Genomic DNA, 12781 nt, shown 5'->3' with positions numbered 1-12781 from the left:
TGGATACTTCGCCCACAGAAGCCGCCCAAGTTGTGGCATTGCTGGATTCTGGCCTTAGTCAGCGTGTTGTGGCTGCAAGACTGCATCTAAGCCTGTCATCTGTTCATAGAGTCTATAAACGTTATCGGGAGACTGGTTTGTTCACGCGCCGTTCAGGATCTGGCAGGAATCGGGTCACTTCTGAGCGAGATGATCGATTTATTGTAACAACTTCTTTAAGAAATCGACGCCTTAACGCTTTTCAACTGCAGCAGCGGCTTCGTGTTGTACGAAGGGTGGCTGTAAGTGACTCTACAATTAGAAGAAGGTTGAAGGATCGTGGACTGGTACCGCATAAGCCAGCAAATGGGCCGAAATTAACTGCAGACCATCGAAGAGCGCGCCTTAACTTTGCACGTGAGCACCTAAATTGGTCATATCTACAGTGGAGCAAAGTTCTCTTTTCTGATGAGTGTAAAATTATGCTGTATGGTAACGACGGAAGGAACAAGGTCTACAGAAGAGACGGAGAACGCTATGCACAATGCTGCATTGAAGAAAAGGTCAGCTATGGTGGCGGTTCGTGGACGGTTTGGGGAGGAATCAGCGCCGACGGTAAGACAGAGCTTGCTTTCGTGTCTGGGCCACGTCTGCCTGCACTAAACTGTCATCGGTACGTCGAAGAGTGTCTCGAGCCTCATGTGATGCCCTATGCACATTTTATTGGCAACGGCTTCATATTTATGCACGACAATGCTAGGGCTCACACCGCGGGCGTCGTACGAGATTATTTTAACGAAGTCGATATCTCTATTATGGAATGGCCAGCAAGAAGCCCGGACATGAATCCCATTGAACATCTGTGGGATGAATTAAAGAGACGAATTCGAGCAAGAGATCCTGCCCCAGAAACACTTAGCCAGCTGCAAGATGCAATCCAAGAGGAATGGGACAATATACCACAGCATGTGATCGTGACTCTCATCCGATCGATGAAGAACCGTATGGAAGCAGTAATTAGAGCTCGGGGAGGGAATACAAGTTATTAAATAAACGTTTTTTAGCTTTTTTTTTCATTTACTTGTGTTGTTTTATCCATTTCCTTTATACTCCATACGGAATAAAAATGACTCATTTAACAAAATACGAAACCTATGAAAAATTCATTTAAATTTAGAACATTAACATTAAGATTTGATAAGCTCATATTACTCACTATTAAACGACATTTAACATTTATTCCTAAATGTACACATTTTTCTGATAATCCTGACAAAACGTAAACTTGCAAGGTGTTTCGATTTTTTTGATGAGAAGAGTATTTTTTTTAGTTATAAAATTCATAGAAGGCCTAAATCAAGTCTGGCGTATTTTTACACAATTAAGGCATAAGCCAATTCTTTGTTTGATTTCAGAATTAGGGCCGAAACCATGTCTTAGTTTGTTTTCAAAATTAAGGCCGAAGCCAAGTCTTATATTATTTTCAAATTAAGGCCGAAGCCAAGTCTTATATTGTTTACAAAATTAAGGCCGAAGCCAAGTCTTACACCCGTATTCTAAGATGTTTACTCAAAACTGCCTTCACTCGGTCCTCAGCCAAGGCCACCTTAAGGGATTCTCGAAATCTCCTTGAAATCGGTATTCTTAGTTGGCACCTCAACCTTAGCTGAGGTTTCCTCCAGTGAGGAAGAGTGGAGGTATGACGTCATTGTTTTCGTATTATTTTGTTGGCAGCATGATAGAATTCTGTTGGCTGTGGTCACGTTTGTAGTTTATGGGAACATTTAAACGTCAAACAAATTGTCAAATCGACTTTGACAGTTGATTTCGCGGTACCGGCTTTGTTTATTTGCACCTGCAGCCCCTGCAGATCCAGCCCCTGCAGCACCCGCTAATACCTCACCTGGCGAAGGACCATCCCAAATACAAAGTATAATAGCTAAGCTATATTTTTTGCTATTTCTAACACAATAAACAACATATTTTTTGCAGAATACATTATGTTTTGCCTTTTTTGCAGGAGCTATTCCTGTGGAAGTTGATATTGAAATAATGGATATTCCATATCGTCCATCAGTCGGGTCTCGTCTCTCCGATTATGAACCACCTTCTCTAATTCAAGGTATTTTCTTACATATTTTCTTAAGTTGATTATCTAGTACATTTAAACAAAACTATAGGCTTGATTATTATTACAAGTAATTTAAACCAGTGTGAAGATTTTAAAGATTTTAAGAAAGAGGTGTGTTTAATGAACACTTATGTAACCTTATTTAAGTAACATATTTGGAATTGTTTATTTGTAGAGCCTGTTCCTGAGCCACAAGTAGAGCTACCTCGTCGACCATCAACTGGATTGAGAGAACATGACTATGGAGCACCTTCCCAAACTCAAGGTATTCTTATTATAGCAATATTGTTGAACAAAATCTGCTTTATAAGTAACTAAAATAATTTCTAATGTATTATTGGTAACAAATTCCTAGAAACCCCATGCTCATCTTGCGCGACCCAACACCGTCCACAAAAGTTTTTAGAGCTTTCTTATCTTTTGTTTACATTCACATCTGTGAATGTGATGGCCATCTGTCAGCACTTGTGGTGACCTTTTTTTATATTAGCCAGTTAAACGTATTCACTTCGGAGTAAAAAGGGTCGGTTAAAAAATATTTTTATTATAAGTAACTGTGTTTATTAAGCCTGTGAACTTTCGTGCGTTTTAACATATTATCTTCTTGTTACGTTTCAGCTTCAAAGAACATTCGGGCTCGTAATTAACCAGGAGTTCACCTTGCGAAAGGATAGATATCAGGTGATAGTGGACAGGGAGGAGGAGCTACACAAATTGAGGATAGCAGAGCGGGAGTGGCTCGTGAAGGCAGCTGAGGAGACATATCATAAAGCTCGCCTTGAAAAGGAAAGTGCGCAGGCGTTGCTGCTATGCAGCCGGGCTAAGCGAGAGCTAGCAGAGCTGCATCTTTCTAGAGAAAGAAAGAAATAAATTGATAGTTTTTATTACATTTTTTTTATTGAGCATATCCTTTGTATTTGGAGCAATAACTAATTTTAACTATGATACAAGTAATGGAATCTTAAAGAATATTTCTAAGAACTTTTTCTATATGAATTATAACATAATATTATAGGTATTTAATACATATCTAACAACTAGATAGAAACTAAACTAGTACATAATACAATACAGTAACTCTTTATTATTTAAATACAAGAAGCAAGTGGTACAAAAGGCGTTCTTTTTGCTGAGGAAACATAACTAACATTACAAAATTATACTTAACTAAAATGTCTTGCGATAAAACTAGCTCTTATAATACTACCTCGTTCATTGTCTGGAACAGGTGTTAGTGGGTCTATCCTTGCCCTCAAGGGTTCTGGCATTTCTTGGTTAGTGTTAACACTGATATTGTGCAATACAGCACATGCCACGATGATGTTAGGGACATTTTTTATTTTGTTCTGAAGCTTTCTGCTTAAACAAGCAAATCTTCTTTTCAGGATCCCATTCAACCTTTCTATAATATTTCTAGTACTGATATGGGATCTGTTGAAGCGCTCCTGAGTATACGTGTAAGACGACTGTGCATATCCACTGTCCCCTAAAACCAGCTCCTGCTAAATCCCCTTCTTCAAAGCGCATACTACGACGGCTGTTGCTGAATATGCGGGAATCATGGGCAGATTCTGGCCACCTCGCCACAATGTCGTAAATCAACATTTGTGGCCCGCATATTAGTTGTACATTTATAGAGAACTCACCTTTTCTATTTCTGAAAAGTTCTCCATTTTCCCGACTCGGATTTTTAATTGGTACGTGTGCAGTCAATGCACCCGATTACCCCTGGGAATTGAGCACGTTGGTAAAATGCTCTCTTCACGTTGGCTCTCTCGTGTGCTCCAGGGAACTTGATAAACTCAACTACTTTCATTGCTAATATTTTCGATAGCTTAGCCACGATTTTTGATACAACTGGCTGGCTGATCTTATGCAGATCTCCGCAAACAATCTGTTGAAACAGAAATAGTTTTGTAAATATTTTTTATAACTGTAGATAAGTTATTATATAAATGCTTGAATGGCTAACTTACCTGGAAGTTTCCTGTAGCATAAAATCTTAACGCTATGAGTAGTTGCAATATGGGTGGTAAAGGTAACCCTTTGTTGGTTACATTTGATTGCAATCCAATCAGCGGCAATATCATATGAACAACAGTATCTTTCCTAAATCGAAAGCGTTTTTGAAATTGTTCTTCGTCGTAACATTCCAAAGGGTTTTGAGCGTCTCTGATATATTTCCGCGCCGGATAATCGTAAGGATTATCATAAACATAATCCATAAACTCTTCAAAGTCACTATATAAGTCACTATCACTCATTTTAATAACAAAAATCGAAGTTTGTAATATAAAAAGTATCGTCACAACAAGCGTTCGCACGGATTTCAAGCGTTGAGTAGTCCTTAAGGTAGATCACGAGGTACCTTACATTTGACAGTTCATTCCTCAATTTTTACTCACCTCCAGTGAGGAAGAACCATAAGTCGAGGACGTAAATGTCAACTATGAATACCAAAAATCCTCAACCGAGGTTGAGTCGAGTGGAGGAAATCTTGAGTGACATCTGAGAATACGGGTGTTAGTTTGTTTTCAAAATTAAGGCCGAAGCCAAGTCTTACTTTGTTTTCAAAATTAAGGCCGAAGCCATGTCTTATATTGTTTTCCAAATTAAGGCCGAAGCCAAGTCTTAGTTTGTTTTCAAAATTAAGGCCAAAGCCAAGTCTTAGTTTGTTTTCAAAATTAAGGCCGAAGCCATGTCTTAGTTTGATTTCAAAATTAAGGCCGAAACCATGTCTTATATTGTTTTCAAAATTAAGGCCGAAGCCAAGTCACAAAGCCATAAGTCAATAACATAACAACTACAAGTACCTAATCAAGAAAGGCGAAGGGTAAAATCCAAGACTAAAACACTAAAACAAAACAACAAAACGTATGTCGGTATTGTCGGTTGACATCTGTCAACACAACATTGAATTGAAACAAAAACAAAAGATACACAAAAGAAAAGAAAGTCAAAACGTAAAAAAGAACATAAATATATTCAAATTCAAGGTATTTCAAAGCAATAATCAAAAAGAAAGAAAGAATGTTTAGACAATCAAATATCTCCAAAAGTTGCTAAAACAAATTCATAGAGGGGCTTATAACAGTCCCTGTTTTTGAGAAGTTGCTGAAGGGAGAGCGGGATTTCTTCAGCTGTACGATATATGTTCAGGAGGCGGTCTATGAGAAGCAATCTGGGAAGAGTGAAACTACTGCAATCAAAGAAAAGATGTTGCAAAGTCTGATCAGCAGAGTTACAGAAATTACAAGTAGGTGATGTGAGAATTTTGATTCTATTTAAGTGGGCATTAAAACGGCAATGTCCTAGTCTAAGACGACATATAATTGAATAAAATTTTCTACCGGGGTACAGAGTACCTTTAGTAAACCATGGTGTTGATAAACTATTATTAATTTCGGCATACCATTTGCCTTTAGTTTGAATAATTTCCTGCCATGTTTCATTAAATTCATTTTTCAACTTTGACCTGACAATAGCTACGATGTCAGAATCAGGAACTAAGACATTTTTAAATGGGGTGAGACTGGGAACTATTTGTTATGGATCTGGCAAAAAAGTCTGCCTGCTCATTACCAACCACACCAATGTGTGACGGTGTCCAAGTCAATATTATATTTTTATTGTTTATTGACAGATTTTTATATTTTTCCCTTATGTCATAGATTATGTAGTTGGTATGACTAGTAAGGTTGGAATTATTAAGAGCTTGAAGAACACTCATACAATCTGAAACTATTAGCCACTTGTTGCCATCCTGAGACTCAATATAATCTAAAGCTATTAGAATAGCCAAACATTCAGCTGTATAGCTACTGACAAATGAAGGCAGTTTATACCCATGTCCCCCCTTAGCATGGGCATCATAAATTGCAGCAGAAACAGATTTGCTATTTTTGGCACCGTCAGTATAAACCTGATGATGATCAGACCAACCATTCGAAAAAGAATATACATCTTCCTTACATTTCAAAGATGAATTTATATCAATTTTCATTGGAAAGAATTTAGAATCAAAAGAGTTCTCATAGCAAGGCCATAAAGAACTTGAATACAAATTAAAATCTTTTTGTAAATTTATAATTTCAGGCAGAAGCTGCCCAAGGGAACCAAAATATGAACTACTAATTCTTGAGGAAGAAGACTGCAACTTCAGAAGCAAAGGATGATTTTTAATAGAAGAAATTTTCAATAGAAACTTAAAGATGAGATATTTGAACCTGCTTAACAAAGGAGGTACATTACATTCCACCTGCATCGATATGATGGGGGTGGAGCACATTGCACCAAGAATAAATGCATCTGAATCTTTTCTAATTTTTCAACAAATTTACTTACACTAGAAAAGCAAAAAAAAGCATATTCAAAATGACTTCTTACAATAGATTTATAAAGAATCAATAAAATTTTGGGATCTGCACCCCAATAGGTACCAGTTAAAGATTTTAATATATTACAGGATTTGGATGCACGAGTTGTTAAGCAATCGAGATATTTTTCAAACTTAAAATTATGCTGAAATAAAACACCCAAAAACTTAACTGTATTATCAACAGGCAGCAATCTATTATTATAATAAAGTTTAACACTTGACGTTTTAACCATTTTTTTAGAAAAGATAACTACTTTACTTTTGTCAGTGCTGATCTCTAAACCAAGACTTTCAAAATAAGTCTGCAAGTTTAAGAGAGCAGCATTAAGTTTCCCTAGAATATCAGGCAACTCAGTACCAGAACAATACACAGCCAAGTCATCAGCAAATTGTAAATTTTGAGTTTCACTGCCTAAAACTAAATTTAATTTATGAATATACAGTATGAACAACAATGGGCTTAAAATCCCACCTTGAGATACTCCTTTGAAGGAATTTCTAGGACCAATTAACTGATTATCATGTTTAATAAAGATTTTTCGACCATGCAAGAAATTAAATATCCAATTAATTATTTTTCCAGACAACTGCAATGAAGACAGAACAGTTGTTAAAATATCCAAATTAACATTATTAAAAGCGCCAACAACATCGAAGAAAATACAACCCAAACTCTGATCACGAGACAGAGCATCACGGACATCCAGACAAAAGTGACTCAGGCTTTCCCGCGCCGACCGTCCTCGACGAAAGCCAAATTGATTAGCTGGTAAGATACTATTGCTTTCAATGAAGAATTCCAAACGCTGTTTAATCAGTTGTTCAGCTATTTTACCAACACAAGAACTTAGTGTTATAGGACGATATGAATCAGCATGGCTACTATCCTTGCCAGGTTTTAAAATAGGCACTATACAATCTGTCTTCCATTGTTCAGGGATTAAGCCGTTTTGCCACAGATAATTTAGTAAATTCAAGAATAATAACATACTGGATGGATTTTGTAATTTAGGCATTTTGTATGACACCCAATCCAGGCCACATGCTGTATCCTTACGAGATCTTAAGGCTGATTTTAATTCTTCAATAGAAAAGACTGTTGCTAGAAAAGAATTCGTGGAACTTAATAATATATTAAAGTGATTATTGTCAGACAATTTTTCAGCTGTGTCAGGAGTATACTTGCGCAAAAACTGAAATACCCAGGCTTGACTAGAAAACTCACTGCGTGTTGAAAAGGTTTTATTAAATTTCCTAGTTTTAGACCAAATTAGTTTCATTGGTGTTAGTCTGGAAATAGATATACAAAAATTTTCCCATGACGATTTACGTTCCTGCTTTAATGTGCGTTTTTTAAGGGCTTGCGCTCGCTTGAAGTTGATAAAAGTATCGACACAAGGATTTAATTTAAATTCTAAATATGCATGTTTACAATTATTTACACTTTTAGTACATTTTTCGTTCCACCAGATTAGAGGGATTAGATTTTTAGTTCTATGTTTATTATTATGAGAAGTTGAGGGTGAAATAACTTTGCTAGTACTGCCAGACCTTGAACATACTACACATTCATTTATAGTAGAAATGATGATATTGCAGAAATTGTTACAGCTCTCAATTAAATTACAAACATCAATTCGAAATTCGGATAACAACTCATTTACACGTTTCTCATATAGCTCCCAATCTACCATTTTCAGGTTGGCGTGAGGCGGGATGTTCGCCGAAGAGTCTGTAGCAACTGAAGGAGAAGATGTAAAATAATACTTCGTCAAAGTGGGTAGATGATAGCTACCACCTAAGGGATCTGACATGACCTGCCATTCACATGACAAGGCCAGTGATGAGGAAACCAATGTTAAATCAAGGCCATTTGGCCGCCAACTAAGGGTACCTGTTGTCGTTGCACGTCCGTCATTCAAGAGAACCAATTCATTCTCATCCATGGAGTCCAAGACGCTTCTGCCTCGTGTATCAATACTACCACACCCCCAAATGGTGTGATGTGCATTGAAATCGCCTGCAATAATCAACGGTTTTGGAATACTCCGAATCAAATTGTCAAATCTACCTTTATTAAAGGTAGGATTACAATTACCTGGACTGTAAAAACTAGCGATAGATATGTATTTTTGATCAATTTGAACCTGAACTACAACGTTTTGTAGTGAGTCATCAAATAAAGTGTCTAATTTACGAAATACTAGACTTTTATGTATTAGAATGGCTACTCCATTGTGGTCATTGCCGCAATCATTACGGACAGTGGAGTACCCTTTAATATTAAAAATTGTACAAGATTTAAACCAAGTTTCACTAATAATAGATATATGTATGTTATTATCAAAGACAAATTTTTCAAATTCATGTCTATTACTTAACAAACTCTGTGCGTTCCACTGCATTATATTTATTGTTTGGGCTGAGAATTTGAAGGATTTTTATTTTTATGCTGAATAGTTTCTTTTATTGTATCTGTTATCATTTGAGAGCTAATACTTGTGTTGTTTACTTTGTTTAATGTAATAACTTTTATTATAGATTCTGTGAGCAAAGTTAATGCGTTTTTATTAGATAGAATTAAATTTATTAATTCCCGACTATTTTCTGTTTTGCTGAGTGATGGAAAGTGTTTATTTTTATTGCTGAATAAATCTGAAAAAGGTGTCGGCATAACTTTATTTTTATTTTCAATTATTTTTTGTTTCTTTATAGGACATTGTCCCGAAATAGACAAGTGATTTCCCTGACAGTGGACACAGATAGCTTTGTCTGATGAAGAGGTGCACGATTTAAAATTGTGCTGATCACCACAAATTTAACATCTTTCAGAATTTTTACAGAATTTTCCCAAATGACCATATCTTAAACATCTGAAGCACTGTTTTACCGGGGGGATGTAGGGTAAAGAGGGAAACGGGAACGGGACAGTTGCTTTCTTCATTGAGTAATCTAAATAATTAATACGAAGTGGTGTTTTGTGGTTAATGATCGCATTAAGTTAGTCGGAAGACATTCGCGAGTGTTATTATATTGGAGTATATTCAATGAACAAAGTGTATCTGCCTATTTTCGCTTCGTGCCGGGAAGCCGCTTCATAACTCAAAAGTTTATGCGGACTTTTGAGTTAATTCGTTTGGGGTTCGGAGTAGGAGTCTACTCCGAGGGTGGGGGCTTAGGTTTCATCATCATCACCTTTCATCATTTCATTAATCATCAAGAAAAAAAATACGTCAGACATGGCTGTATGGGCAGTTCCCTTTGCCTTACCCTTCGGGGAAAACAAATAAAAAAAATCGGAATCATTCATTCCTTGCGTTGTTCTAGCGGGTGTGGTATTGTACTTGTAAATAACATACAAAAAGTAGTAAATACATATTAACCATACCTTTATCCACAGCGTTTTGAATTAAACAACATGAAACAATATTATATTGTAGGAACTGTGTCAGTTATACTTCTTTTAACTCTTGCAGAAGGTAGTAGAACTATAATTCCTTACTGTAGTGATTTTATTTTAGTGCTTGTTTTTATGTATGAATAATGTTTATTTGTTACAGTAATTGCATTAGAGTGCTATGTGTGTGAGAATCAAGAAGACAACAATGAAAAATGTGTGAAGACCATAAAGACTTGCGAGTACAATCAAGATGTTTGTCTGACTGAAATCAAATGGGGTAGCACGCCCTACTGGTCGCAAGGGGCTCAGAAACAGTACTATGTATCCAAGCGGTGTTCCAACAAGACTGAATGTGCACTAACGAGACAGCGTAACATGCCTTTGTGCACCCACATCTGGTATCAGGACTGGGTGTGCTCAGACTGTTGCCAAGGAGACCGTTGCAACTATTATATTATTGTAAGTATTATTGCTTTTCTATGGACAAGTGTCTTTTTTATACTTGACTTTGGCAGTAATGGTGCAAGAGGATCTGATGAGCGCTGCAGATAGCGCTATACTTGTTGCCATGTTTTGGGCTATTTAGTTTGCCATCAACACAATAAGAAGAAGGGGGGTTAAAATGGCCGCATCAAAGCAATTCATCTAAGAAAGCAATATTGCTATTTGACATTTGTTTGCATTGCGCACTTACTTTTACATGCGCGAATGTCAAATTGCAATATTGCTTTTTTAACTGAATTGCTTCGATGTTTCCTTTTTAGCCCCCCAGTTGCCATAAATCATGAAGTTGAAGTATTATTATTTTTGTAGCATATATTTGAATTATGGTTGCTTTCTAATGTATTTATTTGTTGGTCCTGGTTACTATTTACTGATGTAAGTGAGTAATTGTTACATGGGCCATGTCAGGGGCTTTTGCAGGCTCAATCATAACCCTGACACCAGGGTTGATGAGGCTGCTATTCCACCTCACAACCCACACAATAAAAAGAAGAATGTATTCATTCATCTTTGTTGAGTGTTTTTTAGATTTCTTTTTATTTGAGTTGTAGTGTGGTGTTAGGGTAGATTTATTTGCCTTTTGGTTAGATTAATAGATATCTTATAAAATTACCTATAAGCAATATTATAATTATAATAGTTAAAAACATTAATTTCTTATTTTCAGAGTGGCAGCATAACAGTGCAGTCTTCAGTGAGTTTGTTAATAGGATCAACAGTACTCTTATCTTTAGTGTATAGAGCATAACAACACAAGTCACAAATCTTATAATAGAATGGTATAACAAACATGTCTTATACAACATACCTACAGAAAGTTGTTGATGGCACTTTATGTGAAGAATTAAAATCACAAGCAAACATCCATCCATCCTTTAGAGCTAAAGTATGCTCTGATTATTTTTAAGATATCTAATAGGACCTTACATATCAGGTACCTTTTTGATAATGGGTTATTTTCCTTGTATCAATTTTCTCTTTATATTATTTTTGGATTTGATTTAATGTATACTATTATTTTTGTAGAGAATATTGTACTTATATTTTATCTAGTGAACTTTAACATTTGCTTGCTTATCGTAAGAATACTTATGTTTAGGTGTAAATAATAACTGCTATTGCACATTACTAGATTATTCATGATTTTTTACGACACTTGGGTGGAACATACACATAAATCTTGATCAAGATCTATGATCACTTTATCAAGTTGTATGAGCCACCTAATCCAGATAGTAGTCACCTTCCGTCCAATTTTATTAAAAAATATTTAGTCTTTAGAATAGAATAATGAGTGGATAATCTAGATAACATACTGCCTTTGTTAGTGATAATTATATAAAAATATAATTATAATCATAACATAAACATAAACTGCCTAACTGCTGTATGTTATAATTATAATCATGACATGATATTATTTATATGCATATAAATTGATTTATATACAGAGTGTAATTTTACATAAACACATTGACTTGTCAATTGAGAATCTACATTATTTTTCATTAAATTTTCAATTTTCTATATTTATGTTTAGTTTTATTTAAGTGTTCAGTGGCCCTGATTCCTGCAGACACCGCCTAATTTTATTTTAAGTTATATCCGTCATTTTCATATCCGTCGAAAAGGAAAGGTATTTACAGAAATTAGCACCAGTGTTTAGTCAACATAATTAATGACTTTATGGCCGAAATGTGGACAAATGGAACTTGCTTGAAACCTAGATCGGCATGGTTCTATAAATTCAGATATGTAAGAATGTTACCTACTTAGTACATTCGGGTTTTTTATCACCCAGAACATTAGAAGTTAAGTAGGTACATTTCAGTCAAAAGCATAGATAGTATCGATACTATCGGTGCTTATCAATAGTATCGCCAAAAAAGAGCTATCGATACTATCGATAGGCCTATCGATTGGGTAGATGATTTTGGCTGTTTACTATCGATAGTAAAACTATCGATTTTTCGGCAACACTACTCCGAACTTATTAGATTTTTTTTATATGAGTTACTTTTTTTTTTTGATTATTTTGTCCGTAGGACAGGCAAAGGGATCATAGCCCATACAGCCAAGTCATGTGTTATATTTATTTATATATACACTTCTCATCAAAAAAATCGAAACACTTCCGTTTTCATTGTTTCTGTCCGAATTTAACACAAAAAAGAATTCATACGATGAAAAAAAATACATAAATGTATAGCTGGCAGTTTGGCCATTACAGTAATAAGCGAAAATTCTAAATTCAAAATTAGAATTTCATTTGTTTATCTTATAAACGAAATGAATCACTGTTTTGAGACAAATGTGTGTTTAGGGTTGGAGTACATTTAGCGTTTAAAAACTAAAAATTGGCGCCTATCCTTAAACTTTTTGTTTTTTA

General features: G+C 35.5%; 1 protein-coding gene and 1 long non-coding RNA gene across 2 annotated transcripts; both read left to right on the top strand.

The window, feature by feature from the left end:
• The first annotated feature begins 5014 nt into the window (after nucleotides 1-5014).
• On the top strand, nucleotides 5015-9164 carry LOC126367286 (uncharacterized). The gene is made up of 4 exons (XR_007566464.1): nucleotides 5015-5366; nucleotides 6206-6352; nucleotides 7072-7257; nucleotides 8189-9164. It is a non-coding gene; the product is annotated as an uncharacterized LOC126367286 (long non-coding RNA).
• A 619-nt stretch (nucleotides 9165-9783) lies between these two features.
• On the top strand, nucleotides 9784-11921 carry LOC126367280 (uncharacterized). The gene is made up of 3 exons (XM_050010713.1): nucleotides 9784-9967; nucleotides 10049-10347; nucleotides 11060-11921. Exons 1-3 carry the CDS (start codon nucleotides 9907-9909, stop codon nucleotides 11138-11140), a joined length of 441 nt encoding a protein of 146 aa, XP_049866670.1. The 5' UTR covers nucleotides 9784-9906; the 3' UTR covers nucleotides 11141-11921.
• Nucleotides 11922-12781: the final 860 nt, after the last annotated feature.

Source organism: Pectinophora gossypiella, chromosome 6 (assembly GCF_024362695.1).
Source record: "Pectinophora gossypiella chromosome 6, ilPecGoss1.1, whole genome shotgun sequence".
Classification (NCBI taxonomy): Eukaryota; Metazoa; Arthropoda; class Insecta; order Lepidoptera; family Gelechiidae; genus Pectinophora; species Pectinophora gossypiella.
This window is presented reverse-complemented; position numbering and strand designations above follow the sequence as displayed.